General features: G+C 41.2%; 1 protein-coding gene across 1 annotated transcript in view; it reads right to left on the bottom strand.

The window, feature by feature from the left end:
- TMEM117 (transmembrane protein 117) overlaps nt 1-5,594 on the bottom strand; it is a 217,208-nt gene extending 211,614 nt beyond the window's left edge. Inside the window, exons 1-2 of the mRNA XM_054187323.1 lie at nt 5,452-5,594; nt 3,155-3,459 (exon numbers count right to left, since the gene is read on the bottom strand). Of these exons, the coding sequence (XP_054043298.1) occupies nt 3,155-3,431 (277 nt within the window). The 5' untranslated portion in view covers nt 3,432-3,459; nt 5,452-5,594. The remainder of the gene's footprint in view (nt 1-3,154; nt 3,460-5,451) is intronic.
- Nucleotides 5,595-19,130: the final 13,536 nt, after the last annotated feature.

Below are 19,130 nucleotides of genomic sequence, written 5' to 3' on the forward strand. Positions count from 1 at the left end.
TTCTATTATTTTTATAGTTCGTGATAGTCATGGCCATCAGACAGCGTCTGTCACAGATGGTAAACTGCGTTACGACACCGTTCTAGCTGCACTATTTTTCTAGTTCATATGCAAAGTCAGCAGCAAGAAATACAGAAGACAAGGGACAAAAGAGCAGGAAGGGCATAGGGAAAGAAAATCCTTTCCACTCCTCTTCATCTAGAGTGAGATGTGCAGACTAATCCTTCTCAATTTCAATTTGCAGCATACACTGTGAGCCAAGATCCAACAGGGGAAGATTGACTGGTGCTATTTGGTTTCCTGACTGCAAGGAAGTTATACAAAGGCCACAAGAAATAACCAGTCACAATTTCCTCTACAGACAGAATTTAGCAGAGAAATATAAATAAATGAACAAGGGTTAAAAAATAGAATAGTTCCAAGCAATTATACATGAAAAAAAAAGGACTAAATAGAAAAAAATGACAGAAGCAGACAGCTACTTAAAAAGATAGACTAGGGAAATTAAAAACAATAAAGGGGTGAATTCATAAAATGCTTGATGCCAGAAGATCCGGAGGGCATACTCAATGAGAATCTCAATAAAAGGCAGGATTTCTAGGCAGTAAACACCTTAAAATAGCGGCAAATAGCTGCCAGGAAAGATTTCAGCATGGGTTGTACAAATCTTCTGGAGACCCAGAGATACACTCAAGCTGTAAACCCACATCATCATCTCATCAACGCAGTGGCCATCCCCACTAGCCGGTTTACAGCTAGGATGGCCACATCAATCAGCAGTACAGTCAGCTCTTCAGTCACACAGGCTGCCATCTGCTCACAGTGTAGCACAAGCAACAGCATATTTCCACCGACACACCGTGTGGGTGCAGTCCCACCGCTCTCGAGCCAACACAAGGTAGGGCTGCCATGGCCGCCGGCTATCTTGGCTGCACAGTCCTTGGCCGTTGCATCAGCATCGGCACTCAAGTGATCGCATCAGGTCAAGGAGCTGCTGGAGACGACAGCCGAAGCAACTGGTTTTCCACGGGATCAGCTGCCTGAGCTAGCTCGCCGCTCCATTACACAAACAGCAGCGCTGCCTCGAGAGAGGCACCAAAACGACGTGACTGGGCTTAGGAGGGTGGAACTGCGTCTTAAATTGCCATGAAACTCAATGAGTAGCAACTAGCCTCAAACCAGATTGTGTCTACACCCATATTGGTCACCCAGACCATAACCATCGATATCCATAAGCCAGCACTGCCATCAGGGGTAGGAATTTCTTGCCTGTGAGTTTCCTCCCAATGCTGATCCCTTGTTTGTGCTGCCACAAACACCGAGATAATCAGAGACACAATCTTCACAGAAAAAAAAGATGGGTACTGTTAATGTGGGTAAATTCCCTATCCTGTTCCACTGAGCGACAGCACAAAAGCACGAAGCAGCAGACACTGAAGGCTGGGCAGACCTTCTCCTTTTGGCAGTAATGCTGATTCCAGCCACTTTAAAATTTATGTTAAGCTACATCCTATCTCTAATATACACTTACAAATCCAGAAGGAATTATCATAATAAACTACCTAGATAGAAGGTAGGAAATACTCTGCAGTCAGACTAGAACATATTCCCAAAAAGAAAAATTCACATCTTGATGAAGCCACATCCTATAACAACTTGTTTCAACGATTGTCTTTCAGTTAAAAAAAAAAAAAAACGTGCTGGCCATTTGCCACTTTCAAGCACTGGACCTTGCAATACATTTGCTGGACTGAAGGTTCTGTCCTTCAAGTCAAATTTCGGCAAGTCACCCTCTAATCTTCCCTTTATCCTCTCAGTCCTCTCACTATAGGGCTTATTTTCCAATTTTATCATCAGTTCCATTACTTTTCCCTAATCTTCTCCAATTCAACAAAATCATTCCTCGATTATGGATGCCAGAACTGAAAACATTATTGCAACAGTGCTTGTTCCAGAGCCCAGGAATTAAGGTAAAATGTCCTTTTTATGGGGACATTATACATTTACCATTACATTAAGGTAAAATGTCCACTGAATAGCCATCATAATGCTCAACTATTTTTTCAAAGTGCTTTAAGGGAAGTCTGTATGAAGAGAAGTCTCTAAATGTGGCTTTGCTTGTTCATTCCTTGACATAACAGCTTTACATTTGATTTATTGAAACAATAGTGGCTCTCTCTATATCTTAATAGAAGAGACAGACAAAGGAAATGGCCTATCGCTCATGTGCTTCGAGGTGTTCCAGTAACCATCCATCCTGCAGTTCTACCAGTGTAAGAATACGGGACTAGTCCATCTAGACCAGCAATGACACACCTAGAAGCAGATGTTTCAAAGAACGGTGCGGCTGCCAAGAGTGAAGTGATCTTTTTCGTGATTTCTACTTATCTCTAAAACTTAGAGACGTCCTTGAGCCCTCACATACAACATTTTCTATGACTCAGTTATGACAATGATAGATATTTTTGTATCTCTATATGTTTACATCTAAGTTCTCAGTCTCAGAATTTAATCCAGGGTCACTCCATTCCTTTCAGTCAGCCCACATGCAGCAAATTCCCCAGTTTAGTCACATCTTGTGTACGAAAGCACTTATTGTCATGTTTTTTTCCATTTCCTACCTTTCCATTTCACTGACTCGCTCTTGTACTAAGAGACAGACAGGTCCTGCTTCCCTAGAATTCCTGTTTTCACGTGGGAGCTCTTCAGCACAGCCCTGCTGATACTAATAACAGCCTCTGCTTCCACTTACGTGAATTTTGACAAGACATGTAGTGTCGCCACCCCAAGGAAACAATGCCTTTCCAGCAAATTGCTAAGAAAATTATATAAAAAGATTTAAAAATTGGTCTGAAGATGCAAAGGAGTATTTTTTATAATGTTGAAAATCACTGACCTCTCAAGTATTTCAGACATGCCAGCTTTCACTATTTTTAGCCTTTTTTGACTGAAATAATTGTGAATTATGCTCACATAAGTAGACACGGCATTAATTTCCACAGTGATGTAACCTTTGATGTACTAAGTAGAACTTAGCTCTAAACAGTTGAAGCGATTAATTGCACAGCTTACAAAACTGCAGTGAGTGGAAAGCTGAAAGGAGAAGTCAGAAAATCCATTATCAGGAAGTCAGGAGGGGCATCATGCAACTTACCAAACAGGCGCTGATGGAAGAGAAATTTCCCAGCTATCAGTCCTGTGAGAATGGCAAGCAGCCACAGAAGCACCTTCAAAAATCTCCAGCCTCCTCCTTCAGGGTATTTATTTGTCACAAAGGAGAAGCAATTACCAACTACAATAACATTGGCTTCTGTCTGACTGTGAGATACTGGGTCCTCAGCAAATATTAGGAAGTTAAAGAAGATCACTAAGTAAGCCACAACTAAGCGAGACCATGGGTGCTGGAAGTAGTAGCGGAAGTCTTTATCCATCCTCAGATACTGCAGAACTGTTCTTTGCCTGTATGTAAAGACACAAAAGCACAATGTTATATATATACCCAGAATTCTTGGAGCTTAGGAGATACCTAAGCACATTCCAAAAATCCAGTCACTGTAACCTTGTCATTAGTCATTTTTAACACTTCAGACTTGACTAGCAAGGAAAGTTTCACTCAAAAGACACTGTTAGATCCAGGCAGAGAGAAATTGAAACTTCTGCCCATTCTGCCACTATAGCACAGGATTTTCAGTCTCAAACTTTTCTATATTATCCCTTTAAAAGTACAGCTCCATAATGGGGCATGAAAATGCAGCATGTAAGAACATGACCTGCTACATGAAATTCAGAGTGCCTTTCCAGCCACATTCCAAAAAATTACAACACAGACTTCACAAATGTTCATGCTAAGCCTAAATTGTATCTTTCTCCTTACAGGAGAAGGAAGGAACAAGACCGTGAGTCCAACGAGGTCTTCTACTACCTCACCTCCTGGAAGCTTAAAAGCATAAACCCCAGCAACATCAGAAACTTGTGTTTATATGAAGGAATAACATGATGGAAAAGTTGCTAGAATCAAGCCTTGCAGCTCAGGCAAGTCCGTGGAAATCTTTTCGCTGACTTCAGGGAGTACACCTATAATTAAGTATATTTTCAAAGCCAGAAAATAAGAGTGCCCTGAGCACAGACTGTTTTGTACAAATACAAAAATTGTGTTTTGAAACTTGCCCACTTATGAAGTACAGCTATGGAAGAATGCAACTGAGCACGGTTAACATTTCAGTTGTTTGCCATTTGATTTATTTTTCTTCTAGTCACAACAAATTAGTTGTTTCATCCTGTTGAACCGCTTTGCATTCACAAAGATACAAGGCCTTTGTGTTGTGGAACACCGCAATTATTCAAGGGACACAGAGTGTAGGAAGAAAAGAGGGGAAAAAAAAGTATCTATCTTGTTTATTACAGCACGATCCTTGAAGGATACAGTGTACTTAACTGAACAGTACAGATTTTTGCAAATGTCATATGGCCGGCAGGAAAAAAAACAACAAACCCATTTCGCAGCAAAAGACCTAAAAAAACCCAATCAATTACTCATCCCTTCTTGGACTTCTGACGAAGTATCACTTTGCAAACTTATAAACGGCTTGAATTACAATGTCTCTCTTTAGGTAGTCCCTTCAAAATTATTTAACTTTATAATCTAATTTATTTTTGTAAAATTGCAAGGAATCCTGTACCCATTAAATCAAAAGGAGAAAAGAACTCTTAGAAGATTGAGATAACACATTCAGTAAATAATAAAAATTAATAATGTCCCACTATGCAAAAATTACACATAAAAAAAAAACCAACAAAAAAAAGCCATGTTAGAGAGTTAAAAAGTTAGCAGAAGGAAGTGTCAGCCCTTTGAAAACTTTATGAATAAAATGATTTAAAGCAAGGGTCATTGGCCAAGTAGCCTAACAAGATACCACTTTGGGGCAATTAAACCGCGTTTAGAGCCATAAGGATGCCCAAAGCTATTTTACGTTCTCCTTTCTTCCTGCTAACAGGAAGAAAAGTTTGAGTATTTCCTTATGTGTATGAACCATCTTAAAGCCCGAATGGGGCTGAAGATAAACAACTCTGTGTCCTGACATTTTCGGCAGCAGTCGGATACCCGAGAGTTCTCAGGCACCCGACTGAAGACGCAGCTTCCCAGGAAGCGTTTACAGCCCAAGAAGCCAACATTTGCATTAGCAGCGGCGCTAAATCGCTGATAAAAAGCCTCCTCTTGACTACTCCAACGGCAAAAACGAGGGTGCCGCGAATGCCCCGCACCGCACGCCCATCGCAACCTGTTAAAGCCACCCATTTCCCCCTGCTCCCCCACCCCCGGCGCAGACCTGGGGACCCGCGGCCGCTCTGCCCCGCGCAGCCGCCGCCGGCGCCGCCCCGCCGGGGCACAGGGACACGGTCCCCGCAACGCCGCCGGCCCGGGGCTACCCGCCCGCCGCCCGCCTCACTCACCGCGACGGGGGATCCGGCGCCACGGGCGCGGTGCTGCGGCTGCGGCGCGGATCCGCGCCTGCCGCGGTGCGGCTCTGGGCAGCGGGCGGCCCCGCTCCGCACCGGCAGCTCCCCCCGCAGCTGCCCGCCGCCGGCAGGGCCGCCCCACCACCACCCCCGAGCCCCTCTGGCGCTGACGGCGGCGCTGGCGCTGCCGCGGCGTCCCGCCCCCCCCCGCGCTGGCGGCGGCAGCGGTGCCCCTCCTCTCCTCTCCGCTCCGCTCCGCTGCCGGTGGCGGGCGAGCGCCGGGGGAGGGAGCGCGGCCGCGCCGGCCCCGGCAGTGCCGCAGCCGCGGTGGCAGCGGGCGGCGCCGCTGCGGCAGGGTCCCCCCCAGCCCCTGCCGGTCCCTTGCCTGTCCCCTCCCCCGGAGCCTGCCGGCAAGGAGCCGAAGGGTGCGCGTTATTGCCGCGAGTGTCTTTATTCCCGCTGGGAAATGGTGGGCTGGGACCCACGGGGGCTTATCCGGAACGAAACCGGAGCGACACTCGATTCCCACCGGTCAGACTTCAGAATTAGGTAAACGAGCTGTAGAAAATTACAAATACGGGAAACAGGGGATCAAATCTGAAGGCGTATTACCCCGAAGCAAAAGCACGGGGTTAGCAGTAACAGCCAGCTCGCTCGGGAAGATTTAGGAAAACCCTCATGTTCGGGAGGGGAGGGAGGTCTGTACCCGTGGTGCTTACACGGGAGGGGGCTCTCATGGGGCCACGGCCAGTCCCCAGGGTGCACCCACAGTCGGTATTGTCGCTGCGTCGGGCAAAATGCCTCCGTGCAGCCTGACAGAGTTGTTGACATAGCACTTCAGCCGAATTGTCAACCAAAGGCTTTTTGTGTGGGATGAGGTCCCTAGTGCCGGCGTGCTGGTATTGCTGACAGCCCAGGAAAACGTTTACAGGATGCTCTTAGCATTGCATTATGACTGGGTCTTAATGCAATACCTACTAGGTCACTGCTGGAGACAGGTAAAACCAACCTGAAGTTGCTAGACACAGCCTCGATGTATTGCTGTGAAAATCACGTAACTCCATTGGAGCAGGAAACTCAAATACGGCATCAAACTTAAACCACAGATATGTATTTGGCTGCTTCAGGCCAAGGTACGGAGGAATGCGGCTGAGGTCCACTGAGGAATGTGGAAGGTGAAGTCATGTTGTGAAAGACCAGCACAACCAGAACAAGCAGCAGAGGAAGACTTGTGAATCCCTTCTGTGTTTATGGCAATATAGTTTTATATATTTTTGTAAATAAACAGAACTGTATTGAAGGTGTCTGACATAATCACATTCCTCAGTGGAATAACCTATGAGACCCTCAATTTTAGAGTCTCATAGAAAGATGCAATCATCAATATTTAACACTAACCCCCCTCAAGCTATCTTTGCAGGAAACAGAAATTTTAAATATTCAGAGACAAAAAATCATCATGTGCAATGAGAGGGTACAGAAATACAGCATACAGCTCTGCCTGTTCATGCAACACTTCTGTGTGCGCTGTCACGCTTGCAGAACCCAGTCTCCTGTTCAACAAATGGGAATACACAGAGAAGGAGGCAGCACCCACCACAAAAGAGATCACAGTCTTCATGCACCTACACACTAAAAAAACATTCTCTCCAGCTCAGATGGAAACCTGGGCTACAACTACAGAGAGTTCACGAACACTTTTTTTCAGATAATAAATCAGGGAGCAAGTTTTTAAGGCACTAAGTCAATCAAGTGAAAATCATCTAATTTTCTATTAAAGCAACCAAGAGCATGTGTGCCATGTACCTCCCCCAAATTTCATGTTGCAATTCCTTTCTTAGTGAAAGCCAATATTTTTCCAAAAAAGTGTAACATTTCACTCATATAAATATATATATATATATAAAAATCAAAATGGACTACTCCTATTCCTTTTTTTAATCAAGGAATCAAGATTTAGTTGATGGAATACATACCTGCATAGCAACAATTGGCAAATAACCCGAAGTAGACAAGACTAATCAGGCCCACTCACTAAAACCCAGGAACTGCCAACAGCAGAAGAATATAAACAAACTCTTATCTACGAAATTGTCGGCAAGTGAACAGGCCAGCAGTAAAACCAGTAAGTTGAACTTAAAAAGCAGGTTGAATCAGGACAATGAGTCATCTTGAAATGCTAGTTTTGATACTTGTGAATGAAAGTATTTTACCAGCACTCCTACTACAAAATAGCACTTATGGAAAGGCTATTGTTTTACACCCAGTTTGCAGCAGAGAGTTGTGATTATTGAACTAACTGTATATATATCTTACTGCATCAATCTCTGTAGAGTCTGTATCCATTTCTGTAGAGTCATTTTACACCCAAATATGAGGAATCAGCCTTCTGCACATTGGTCTGGAACTGGAAAGATCTCCTACAAGACTCCGCTGCTTCAGACAACTCTGTCTGGTACAGGAACACGCGCTTGAGCTACAGCATGTTCCAAAATAATGACGCTGTACTGAGAGACAGGTTTCTTTGCTTTTTTATGCCAAAGTGCTACTTTTGTCAGTGGCTGACAAGGCTGCAGATCCAAACTAAAAAGACTCGTGGAATCACTCTATTCAAAAACAAAATAAAAAGAAAATGACATTCACTATAAAATCCTGTGTATCCAGGACTGAAAGGTAATTCTGTAGATGAAAAAAAAAATACTACAACTTGATCTGAGAAAGCTCTCTGATATCGCATGTTATCTATATACAGGCTTGGTCCTTAGCTGCTTGATTCACAAAACTATGAGTCACTTAACACCCATGAAATTTCACGGTATCACATCATAGCTGAGGTTAGATGGAATCTCTGGAGATCCTCTAGTCCAGCCCTCTGCTTAGAGCAGGGTTGGGTCCAGTTGGGTTCTGAGTATCTCTGAGGCTGGAGACTCCACAAGCTCTCTGGGCAACCTGTTACAATGTTTGACCACCCTCAGAGTAAAAAAGTTTTTTTATAAATTAAACGGAACTTCCCATATTTCAGTTTGTGCCCATTGTCTCTCATCCATTCACTGGACAGCACTGAGAAGAGTCTGGCTTCATCTTTACTCCTGCTATCAGGCTTTTAGATACATCGATAAGATCCTCTCCCTTGAGCCTCCTCAAGGTTAAACAGTCCCAGCTCTCTCAGCCTGTCCTCCCACTCCTTTCATCTGTGGTTGCACAAATGCCTCTTCCCTGGCTTGCTGCTCAGAAAAAGTACTTTGTTCCCTCAAAATCCAAAACCCCATTACTCAGTGATTGTGCTCCTAATGTATTTTTCTTCCATCCCACTGTTGTGTGCTGACCCTGGCTGGCAGGTAAGTACCCACGCAGCTGCTGGCTCACTCCTCCTGCCTCCTTCCCCAGAAGGATAGGGGAGAGAAAACTCGTGGGTCAAGATAAAGATGGCTTAATAAGTGAAGAAAAGGAACTGAGAATTAATAAAATGTAGTAAGTGGGGATAAAAAAAAAGTAATGCTAAGGCAACCACTCACCAAGTCACAGAAGCGGATGGCTGGTCAGTCTCTGGCAGCCAGCTTTGAAGCCGGCCCCCACCCACCCTTTTCCTCTACCCAGTTTTATTGCTGAGCATGATGTCATATGGCATGGAGTGTCCCTTTGGTTCATTTGGGTCAGCTGTCCCAGCTCTGTCCCCTCCCAACTTCTTGCCCATCCCCAGCACACTCGCTGGTGGGAGTGTGGGCAGAGTGGGAAAGAGAGACAGCCTTGATCCTGCGCCAGCACTGCTCAGCAATAGCCAAAACACCGGTGTATTTTCAACACTGTTTTAGCCACAAGCCCAAAACACGGCACAACATCGCTGCCGTGAAGCAAGTTAACTTAATCCCAGGCCAGTACACCTGCAAAAAACATCCTTGTAACAAAAGACTCCCCCCTTTGAAATTTCACAGTCACGGTTATGGCAACCCATCTCAGCTGGACCGCTTAAGATCTATTCGTTATCTGCACCCCCAACTTGTTTCTTATTGTCTAAAAGAAGAGAAGAGAAAGGAGCACACTAAAACATGAAACAAATGGAGAAAAAAACAGAAGCTGACAACAGCTGTGTAACTAAAGAGTTAAATAATTTAAGAACTTAGAAGAAAAAGACAAAAATATATCCCATGGAAAGTAAGAACGTTAAGTTAACCAGAGACAATGACATTGCAAGTACTAGTATTGCTTTACTACTAGATGTAAAAAACAGAATTGTCTAAAAGAATGTGGAACAGCAGAAATGTATCTATTGTATAATTGGAAAACATAAACAGTGCTTTCACATTATGTAACACTGAAATACTTCCCATTAAATCAATAATATGAAAGGATAGTAAACAGCAGCAACTTACATTAAACATTTATTTTTAAATGGCAGGTCGAGGAATTATTAGAAAAATAAATGGAAGATGTGATAGGCAGCAATGTTAATAATTAAATTTGTTTCCTAACAACTTTGAAATGCTGAGGAAATTTCATAGAACTAGAAGAAAGTTAATGTTGTAAAAATATTTAAAGGGTAAATAGGCTGACCTACTTAATTACAGGCTTTTCAGGCTGACAGCAAGCATGGGCAAAAATATGGGAAAGGCAGGTTCAGGTCTCAATTACTGGAAGAAGTGGAAGGGAGAAGAACCGGAATAACCAAACAGAAGACAGTGGTGCAGGCTGTGCAGCCGTGCAAACCCCCCTCCACGCACACACACTGTAAATCAGAGTAGTGACCAAATTTAGTGGTGATTTTGGCGTAACTACTGCCTCTGATTCTGCAAGAACAACCAGGAATAATACAAGCTGACAGAACGCACTCTTTGAAAAAATGTTCTGATGTCACTTTAGGATATAATGCATTTGTTTGGTTAGGTCAGTACAGAAATATATATTTATATACCTGAACTCCTCGAGGTATTTTTGTGATCAGATACCTACTAATGTTTCAATGAAAGAATGAGAATGACACAAAATCAACATGATATGCAATACACAGATGAACTAATAGACTTCCAAGTCATGAAAAAGGGCCTTATTTCTGGTTCTATTTAACTTTTTTCATCAATGAAATAAGAAAGAGATTGCAAATTACCTAAGATGAGGGAAACTAAAAATAATGGCAAAAGGACACAATTCTGAAACTAAACCTATGGATTCTTTAACTTGCTGGGTACAGCATAAAACATTTCAAACCAAATGTAAATGTGAACAGGAAGAAGTTATACCTGCTGTTTCTATAAGGCAGGATAAAAATGAAAAAAAAAGAGCTTGGATATAGATTTTAACAAACATAAATGATGCTCTAGCTAAAAATGTTAGTGGAATCTGGGGACGTGGGTGATTAATATGTACTTTCTGATCCTTGTCAAGCAAGTTTTAGTTTACCAAGTTGAAGTTAAGGGATGATGTCAGCATTGTTGATAAGTTACATCACAAAAATAAAATTTTTAGCAGAATTTAATATATATATATATCTAATTTTGCAATACCAGTGGCACTTGGAACAAAAAGCAGTAGGAGAACCAGACCTTTAAGTGACCTTTTACATACCATGAAACAGAACATCAGTCCTGGAGTCAAATGTTACAGACCTTACCAAGGTTAAAGCTGAAGCTGTACTCAAAGTTTTAAAAATGACAGTCAAATGATAAACAAAACTTGCACTTGAATGAAGTACTTACTTCTGTTCATCCAGACCAAATTAATTCCAAGTAAGCACGATTCTACTTCAAATAACCTATACTGATTTCAAACAGACAGACAGCAGACATCTAGCCTAAATAAAATCACCAAAGAACTGTCTAGTGAGGTGAATTTACACCACTAATTAAATGTCTTTTAAGTGCATCTGCTGGCCATATGGATGCTTTCAACTAATAGAATTACTACCTGTGACTTCTGTGCTAGGAAAAGAAAAGAATAATCAGCTTGCAGCTACTTTGATAGTTGCACACACAGAATTAGAGAAAACACAAATTAAGAAAAAGTGGAATCTGAGTTCAGCCTTCCACGGATACTGCTTAACCACACTGTCCAAGTTCATTGCAATGACAAAAGAAGACTTCAGAAAGGTAGAATTAAAGCTGGAAGACAAAATGTCAGAAAAAATAGTAAGTGGTAACACAATATCGTTGAGAAAGGAAAATAATGCTCTCATGCTGTTGAACTCTAGTAAAGAAAAATACAGCATCACATGTTTTGTTTACTACGAGCTTTATACTGTTTTTATAAAAGCAGGCCTCAGATTACTATTTGACAGGAAGATAATTCAAATTTTATCGGTTTATTCAATACTAAAGAAAAATGTGATTAAAAACAATGAGGGGTTATTTCTTAACCTCACGAAAAGCCTTAGGACGAAAAACGTTTTGTATTTTCAACTACTGTATCTCATGATGTTCTTCCAAAACTGTACTTTGTATAACTACAGTATAACAACACATTGCCTATGTGAAAAAAAAGTCTGAAGGCTTTACTGTCTTGTCATATAAATTCTCTGTGTCTTGATCCCATTCCTATTAGAACAAAAATACACGTGGCCTGACGTAAAAATGTTGTACCTTGACAAAAGTATTGCTTTTAAACTCAAGCACAGTGTGATAACTCAAACAATTAAATGACTTTATTTTCAAATCTCTGCATACCTGCAATTGGAGTACCTTACCTAATACAATAAAAGAATCCTGCTCTCCTATAACCAAGGAGCAAATGTGTCCCTGCTGAAGCAGGCACACACAGGTGTCTCGTGCAAAGCATGGCTTGTCCAAGCAGGGGATCAAACCCCAGGAATACAAGTGAGCTAGGCTTGCGAACAACTTCAATGTGACTGTCCAAAGGGTAGCACTCAGTGAATCGGAACTACAATCTCACTGAAAATAATCAAATGTACCAATATTAAACATGAGAGAGTTAATCAGAGTCTGAAGATAATTAATAAGAGAATCATATACGCGCTGCTATGCCTAGAGAATGGGCTTTTTGCTGTCAGATTTTTAGTTCTGGACCAGTGATGAGAAGAACAAGCTTTGTGACCTTTCTTTAAAGCTTCTTCTCATCATGTATAGGGATATACAGTATCTATTATGCAAACAGACAATTTTTCAATGGCCAAAGAATAGCCTGTGACAAATGCCTGTTATTTTTAGCTCCCACTAATGCACTGTGAAAAAGCATAGTTACACAAAAAAAAATATTACAATGATAAATGTAATAATTTATTTAGTGGCTGTAAATCCATTGAAAATGGACAAGCACTTTGAGTAAGTGCCCAAGAAAACAAGTAAGAATGTACAGTGCGGTCAAAATGTCCTTTGTTTGTTTATTGAATTTCCTTTCATTTATAAGAAGAGCAGTGAGAGCACTGTAGACTCTTTTGGAACTAAAATGAAGTACTGGAGACCTTCAGCTTATGCTGAGACATCGCATACATCTGGGTTTGTGTGTGCCTGTGAGGGTCTTATTCTGCTGGAAACTAAGTGCAAGGAGCTGAGCACTGAGAGAACAGTCTTAAAAGCTGGAAGGGAAGAATGCAACTACTTCAGGTTTTACTGCAAGTCTTTCTCCTACCCTTCTTCCACATTTCTGTCTATCTAAACAGTAAGCACTGCAGAGTAAGGATCTATGGTAGAGTTTTATTCTGTCACATGTCAGAATGCTTCCTGCAAACGATTAGTAATTAAATCCCTATTTGGTCTCATGGAGCCCTTTTGGGATAAAATTTCCCATGTTTTCTTTCTACTATTTTTCAGTAGTACTTTATGGGTAGGAATTGGTTGTCACTTGTGAGTGACTCAAGAGAAAAGCCTGTCTGATTGAATTCCTTTCCTGCAAGTGGGACTCCATGAGTAGGAGGAATCCTATGTCCCAGACCCTCCCATTCTTTCACCCCAGGTTCGACATCTCTCAGAAGGTGTTCGCTGTCCTCAGGATGCCAACATCAAAAAGTGAAATTATCTAACAACAGTTTGAACCTTTTCTTAATTTCTTTGGAAATTTGGATAAGACCATAAAACAGCAATGAGAAGCATCCTAGGAGCCATTAGAAGGAACCTGGTATTTGGTGGATAAGCAATCGGTTGGATGGTTCCATCCAGAGCATAGTGGTCAACAGCTCAATGTCTGGATGGAGATCAGTGATGAGTGGAGTTCCTCAGGGGTCCATATTGGGACAAGTACAGTTTAATATCTTCATCAATGATATAGACAATGAGATCAACTCCATCCTCAGCAAGTTTGTAGATGACACCAAGCTGAATGGTGCGGTTGACATGCTTGAGGGACAGGGTGCCATCCACAGGGACCTGGACAGGATCAAGAAGTGGGCCCATGTGAACCTCATGAGGTTCAACAAGGCCAAGTGAAAGGTCCTACACCTACCTCGGTTGGGGTAAGTCCTGGTATCAATATGTGTTAGGGGATGAAGAGATTGAGAACAGCCCTGCGGAGAAGGACTTGGGGGATACTGGTGGATGAAAAGCTGGACATAAGCTGACAACCATATCCTGGGCTGCACAGAAAGAAGCGTGGCCAGGAGGCGGAGGGAGGTGATTCTGCCCCTCTACTCCGCTCTCATGAGACCCCACCTGGAATACTGCATCCAGCTCTGGAGCCCCCAGCATAAGAAGGGCAGGGACCTCTTGGAGCAGGTCCAGAGAGGGGCCACAAAAATGACCAGAGGAATGGAATACCTCTCCTGTGAGGACAGGCTGACAGAGTTGCGGTTGTTCAGCCTGGAGAAAAGGCGGCTCCTTGCAGCCTTTCAATACTTAAAGGGGGCTTACAAGAAAGATGGGGACAGATGTTTTAGCAGGGCCTGTTGTGATAGGTCAAGGGGTAATGGTTTGAAACTAAAAGAGGGCAGATTCTGACTAGATCTAAGGAAGAAATGTTTTACAATGAGGGTGGTGAAACCCAGGTTGCCCAGAGAGGTGGTGATGCCCCATCCCTGGATACATTCAAAGTCAGGTTGGACGGCGCTCTGAGCAACCTGATATAGTTGAAGATGTCCCTGCTTATTGCAGGGGGGGCTGGACTACATGACCTTTAAAGGTCCCTTCCAACCCAAACTATTCTGTGGTTCTTCTAATATGTTCACAGCCATACCTGCCATGGAGAAACAGGCAGGAGCCTGGGATCTCAGAAAGGACAGCAAAACATCAAAGAAAATATAAGACAAAAGACTGAAATTTTCAAATATTGATACTCCTAGGCTACAAGGTAAACAGTCTTAGCAAGGCCGAGAGGCTCTGCAACACTCTAATTAAGAGAGGAAGTGACTTAGGACTTTGTGTCTTCAACATAGAGTGGAAACAATGCCTTGGCCCAAGTCATGTTTGCTTCATCTGGCATTAGTTTGTACTAACTGTACCTCATCAAGAGAGGAACCGCCATCTCTGTAGTGATGGAAAACATGATAAACAATTGCACATAATCAGCATAGTGCCGGTGTTTCAGCTGATAGTATTTCACAATGACTCAACGCACTCATCACAAGTAAATATTAAAAGAAAGTGGAAACAGGTATGAAAGGAATGTTGCCCAGCATCTCTCTTTTGCGTTCACCAGGAAAATTACTGGATCCATGCTAGTGCTGCAGCAATGTATCATCCTAGATCATCTGCCATTAAAAACAGTTCACATACTCCCTACTAGTAGAGTCTTGTCTGTACCAAAGTCAGTGAGAGAATTCTTAATGATTTCAGTAGGGTCATGATATCCTCCATGTAATGTTAGGAAAAATAGAAGTATAATCTCTAATTTCTGTAATATGCATTTACACCTAATCATTGTATCTGCCTTGTTATTATTTTTTAAATGTTTGTAATAACAGGAATATTTGAGTGAGGAAGTCTTTGAGAAAATGACTACTTTTCAGAGTACTCAAAACTACCTACCAGCTCATTACATCATGCAAACTATGAATACTGCTCTATGCTCAGACATGACTACTGGCCAGACGAGCCACCCATCTGCAGGAGGTAATTACCAGTCTTGGCAGATAAGATCTACTCTAATCTAGACAGCATTGTGTTCGGTGGCTCTCTGCCAGGACTCACTAGCTTTCTAAAAGGGGTCCTTCTACAGTCACCATGTGCTGGGCTGTCAGTATGATCATCCAACTGGGACTGAAACGTTTTCTTTCTCATGGAGAAATAGCTAGCAAATCCAATGGAGTGGGAGGTAGAGTAGCCTTAATTGACATAAAAACATGAAAGGAGAGGCTGCTGAGAAACATCGAAGGTATCCAGTCTCTTTAAAAAAAAAAGGATATTGGAACAATTTTTTCTAGATTGAGATTCAGAGAAAGGTTTTACATGAGCACAAACAGCAGCTCGTGTTTGCCTTGTATTTTTTTTCCAATACAGGATGTTCATTTTTAATATAAATGTTATTTAAGTGGAGGTTCTTCTTGGTGGCAAGAAGACTTCATTCCTCTTGAAATAAGATAATAATGTGGCTTCAGTTACTGCTTTGTCATCATCTTCGATCTGGGCTACAGCAATGTAATACACCTTGCTATAAATAATTAGTACATCTCTCTGGCCACTCACCCTACTGGAACAGATCATGTCCTGCTTCTGTTTTCTGTGTAGTCTTCCCCTAGAATCCAGTAAAATTTAAAACCTTGGAATTTATGGTCAGGCATACGACAGTCTGGCAAGAAGACACACATGCACTAACTTAGTCCTGATAGGTTAAAATGGAAATTGTGACTTACACATCTATTCCAAAGGCCCAAGGGATCTATCCAGGTCTTTACAAAGTTTTTCTTGCTTTCTTTGACCCACAAATCACTTTGAACATCATGTAAGATGATTCCTAAAAAACTCCTGTGCCCTCTACACACAAGGAAACTTCTTGGAACTTGTCATCAGTAACTGACAAAGTAAACATAGGTATTAAATAATTAAAATAATTTTTCCCACTGGAGAGAAAAGGCAAAATCAAGAACTCCAGAGATACCCATCATACTGTTTAATGCACTTCAGAAATGTATTCAAATAACACACTGTGGAGGCAGAACAGAAAATCTGAGGAGTGGCTGAAAGGGTGACTGGATCACAAATCATTCTGCACAATGATTTTGTGTTTACATATTAGTTAATCACTACTATTAGGATAAGTATATGAAAGAACAAATAACATTTGAGAAATTTCATAATTTAAAAATCACTGAGACCATGAAAAAATTTGACCATCACATTGCCTGTTAAGCTGTGCATAGAGAATGTAGAGATGCAATCTCTAGTGTCTAGCTACAGATCTACCAGATCGGAATAAGGGCTAGAAATGGGCAAAGATATCAACAAACCATATTCAGAGTCAATGCCTTAATGATGTCTGGAAGCACTTAACAGAACAGAAAGATGTAAGAAATATTGGAATTGCCACCGATTGTGCTTTGTTCAGTTCATTTCACAGGACATTTTACATTTTGTTATCAAAGCATACCAAACCATGACAAGAATCAGTTGTCTATAATTTTAGGATAGCAAAACCTATTGCTGCAAATCTGTTTTTGTCTAGGGCAGTGTCTAGGAAAACCCCAGTACTTCAAACTTGGCTATCTACTACATCATCATTCAGTTTAAAATACTTGTCCATCTAGCATGTTCCTGGCCACCCACAGACAACATCTACTGTGTCAGCTGTTTAAGCAGCCAGAAAGAAAAGCCCCTCAGATTATGAATATTGAGAGGAGTTAGATGGTTTATGTTCTCATTTATGAGAAATGAACAGAAATACCTCAGAGCATAAAGAAATTAAGAGATATATTTATATTGCTATAAAGACTTACTGATAAAGTGAGAGCTGTCCACACTAATAAAAACCACTTGCTCTAATGGCAAAAGAGTGATAAGATGAAAAGACAGCAATACTTCTTAATAGCAGACTATCCATAAGCCCTAGCCATCACAAAGAAATACCTTTTTATTTGACTTGAACATATTGTGTTGGTTGATTAGCGCTACATATACTGAGACTTACAAACAGGTAACACTGGCATGCTCAGAAATCTATTTTGCTGGGAACACCTTCCACACATATTCTCAAAGTTATAAGCAAATCTGACTCCAGGAGTGGTGCGATTTCTAATTTCTTGGTTTGCCCACCTATGACTGTATGGGAATGGAGATTACTGGAAGCAAACAGAGTTGAAGAAATGAAGTTTTCACGTATTTCTGAAGGAAGTGGTTGATATTCATTCTTACTCTGTATGGAAGAAAGTTCATCTTGCTGATGGACTAACTCTCTAATACTATCATTATCTTATGAAAATATGGTTATTTTTGAAGAACATGCTGATGGGGGAAAAGAATAACCTAAGATGAAGCTTTGAAGAGCGTCAGGATAGAAATCTACAGGGAATGGAGCTCTATAGCAAGAAAATGAAGTTGTAATATTACCTAGTAAAAAGGTTTTCACTCTTCAACTGTTGGAAATGTGTTTAGTGTTGGAAGTGTCACCTCAAGATAGGTATGGACTGCAGTAATAAAAACTGTATGTAAAAAAAACCGTGCATTTCCATTGTCAGGTGGACAATTACAGTCAAACTTGGAACAGGCCTTTCTGGCAACATCACAACAGGAGAAAATGTTTGCACACCATTACGGAACTATGCGCGCAATTAATGGAGGATTCCATAGAGATTATAACCACAGCATTTAATAAACTAGCATAAGTGAATAGAACATTGTTAAATCAATGAAGAAGTAAATGTATAGGGAAAGACAATAAAGACACTGAAAAGGAAAACAAGACCCAGAAGTCACATAGAAAATTATGTACCAAAGTCTATTAAAAATATTTCCTTTTTTAAAATGTCATTTATTATTCAGTTAAAAGAATCTTATTAAAAATTGAGAAACTGCAATATGCTTTCTCTACCAAAACAATCACAGCCATAATTAGATACAAAACCTAATGTACACCGGGAAAAATTAATTCAAGTACAGGTAAGAAAACATAACTAATAAAAAGAAAAAAGTTACTTAATGCATATGCTAACAAATAACCCTCTCTATTCTTGATTTGGATAGGAGTTTAATAATCAAGAACATTTTAGGAATACTCTGAAGGACAGCAGAATTCAGAAGTTTAGGCATCTTCAATAGACATAAAATCCTTACTTGCTTATGCTTGTTTCTCTGCAACGTGTCTTCTTTGTCAAACATCAAACACTGTGATACAGGAAAATATTTGTGATACTGTGATTTTTAAAAAATACTTTAGACTTTCAGTTTGTCTTTTTGCCAAAAAAATGCTATGAAATGCCTATGTGTAACAGCCTTGTTTCATATGAAGCAGATGTTAAGATCCCTCTTCTGTAATTTAGAGCCCTCTTACAGATTGGTGGGAATTGATGTGATGTGACCTCAGATACCCAAGGTGATCTCAGTATGGTGACAGACATTATAGTCTCTGATATTTCCAGTCTAAGCATGGATTCCATTAAAGGCACAGTTCCACAGTCTTAGCTACGCATCCTTGTTACGACATTGTGCCAATAGTAGTACTCCTGAGGACACATGACTAACTGGATCAAGGAACTGATCTGTCTTTTCAGGACATCTGTCTATTAAGGAAAACTTCCCATGTAAATTTTCAGGCAAATCCACTTTTTACAAAAACTAGCACCAACACAGTGGAGCAACCAAGAACAT

The sequence above is a fragment of the Rissa tridactyla genome, chromosome 1 (assembly GCF_028500815.1).
Source record: "Rissa tridactyla isolate bRisTri1 chromosome 1, bRisTri1.patW.cur.20221130, whole genome shotgun sequence".
Classification (NCBI taxonomy): domain Eukaryota; kingdom Metazoa; phylum Chordata; class Aves; order Charadriiformes; family Laridae; genus Rissa; species Rissa tridactyla.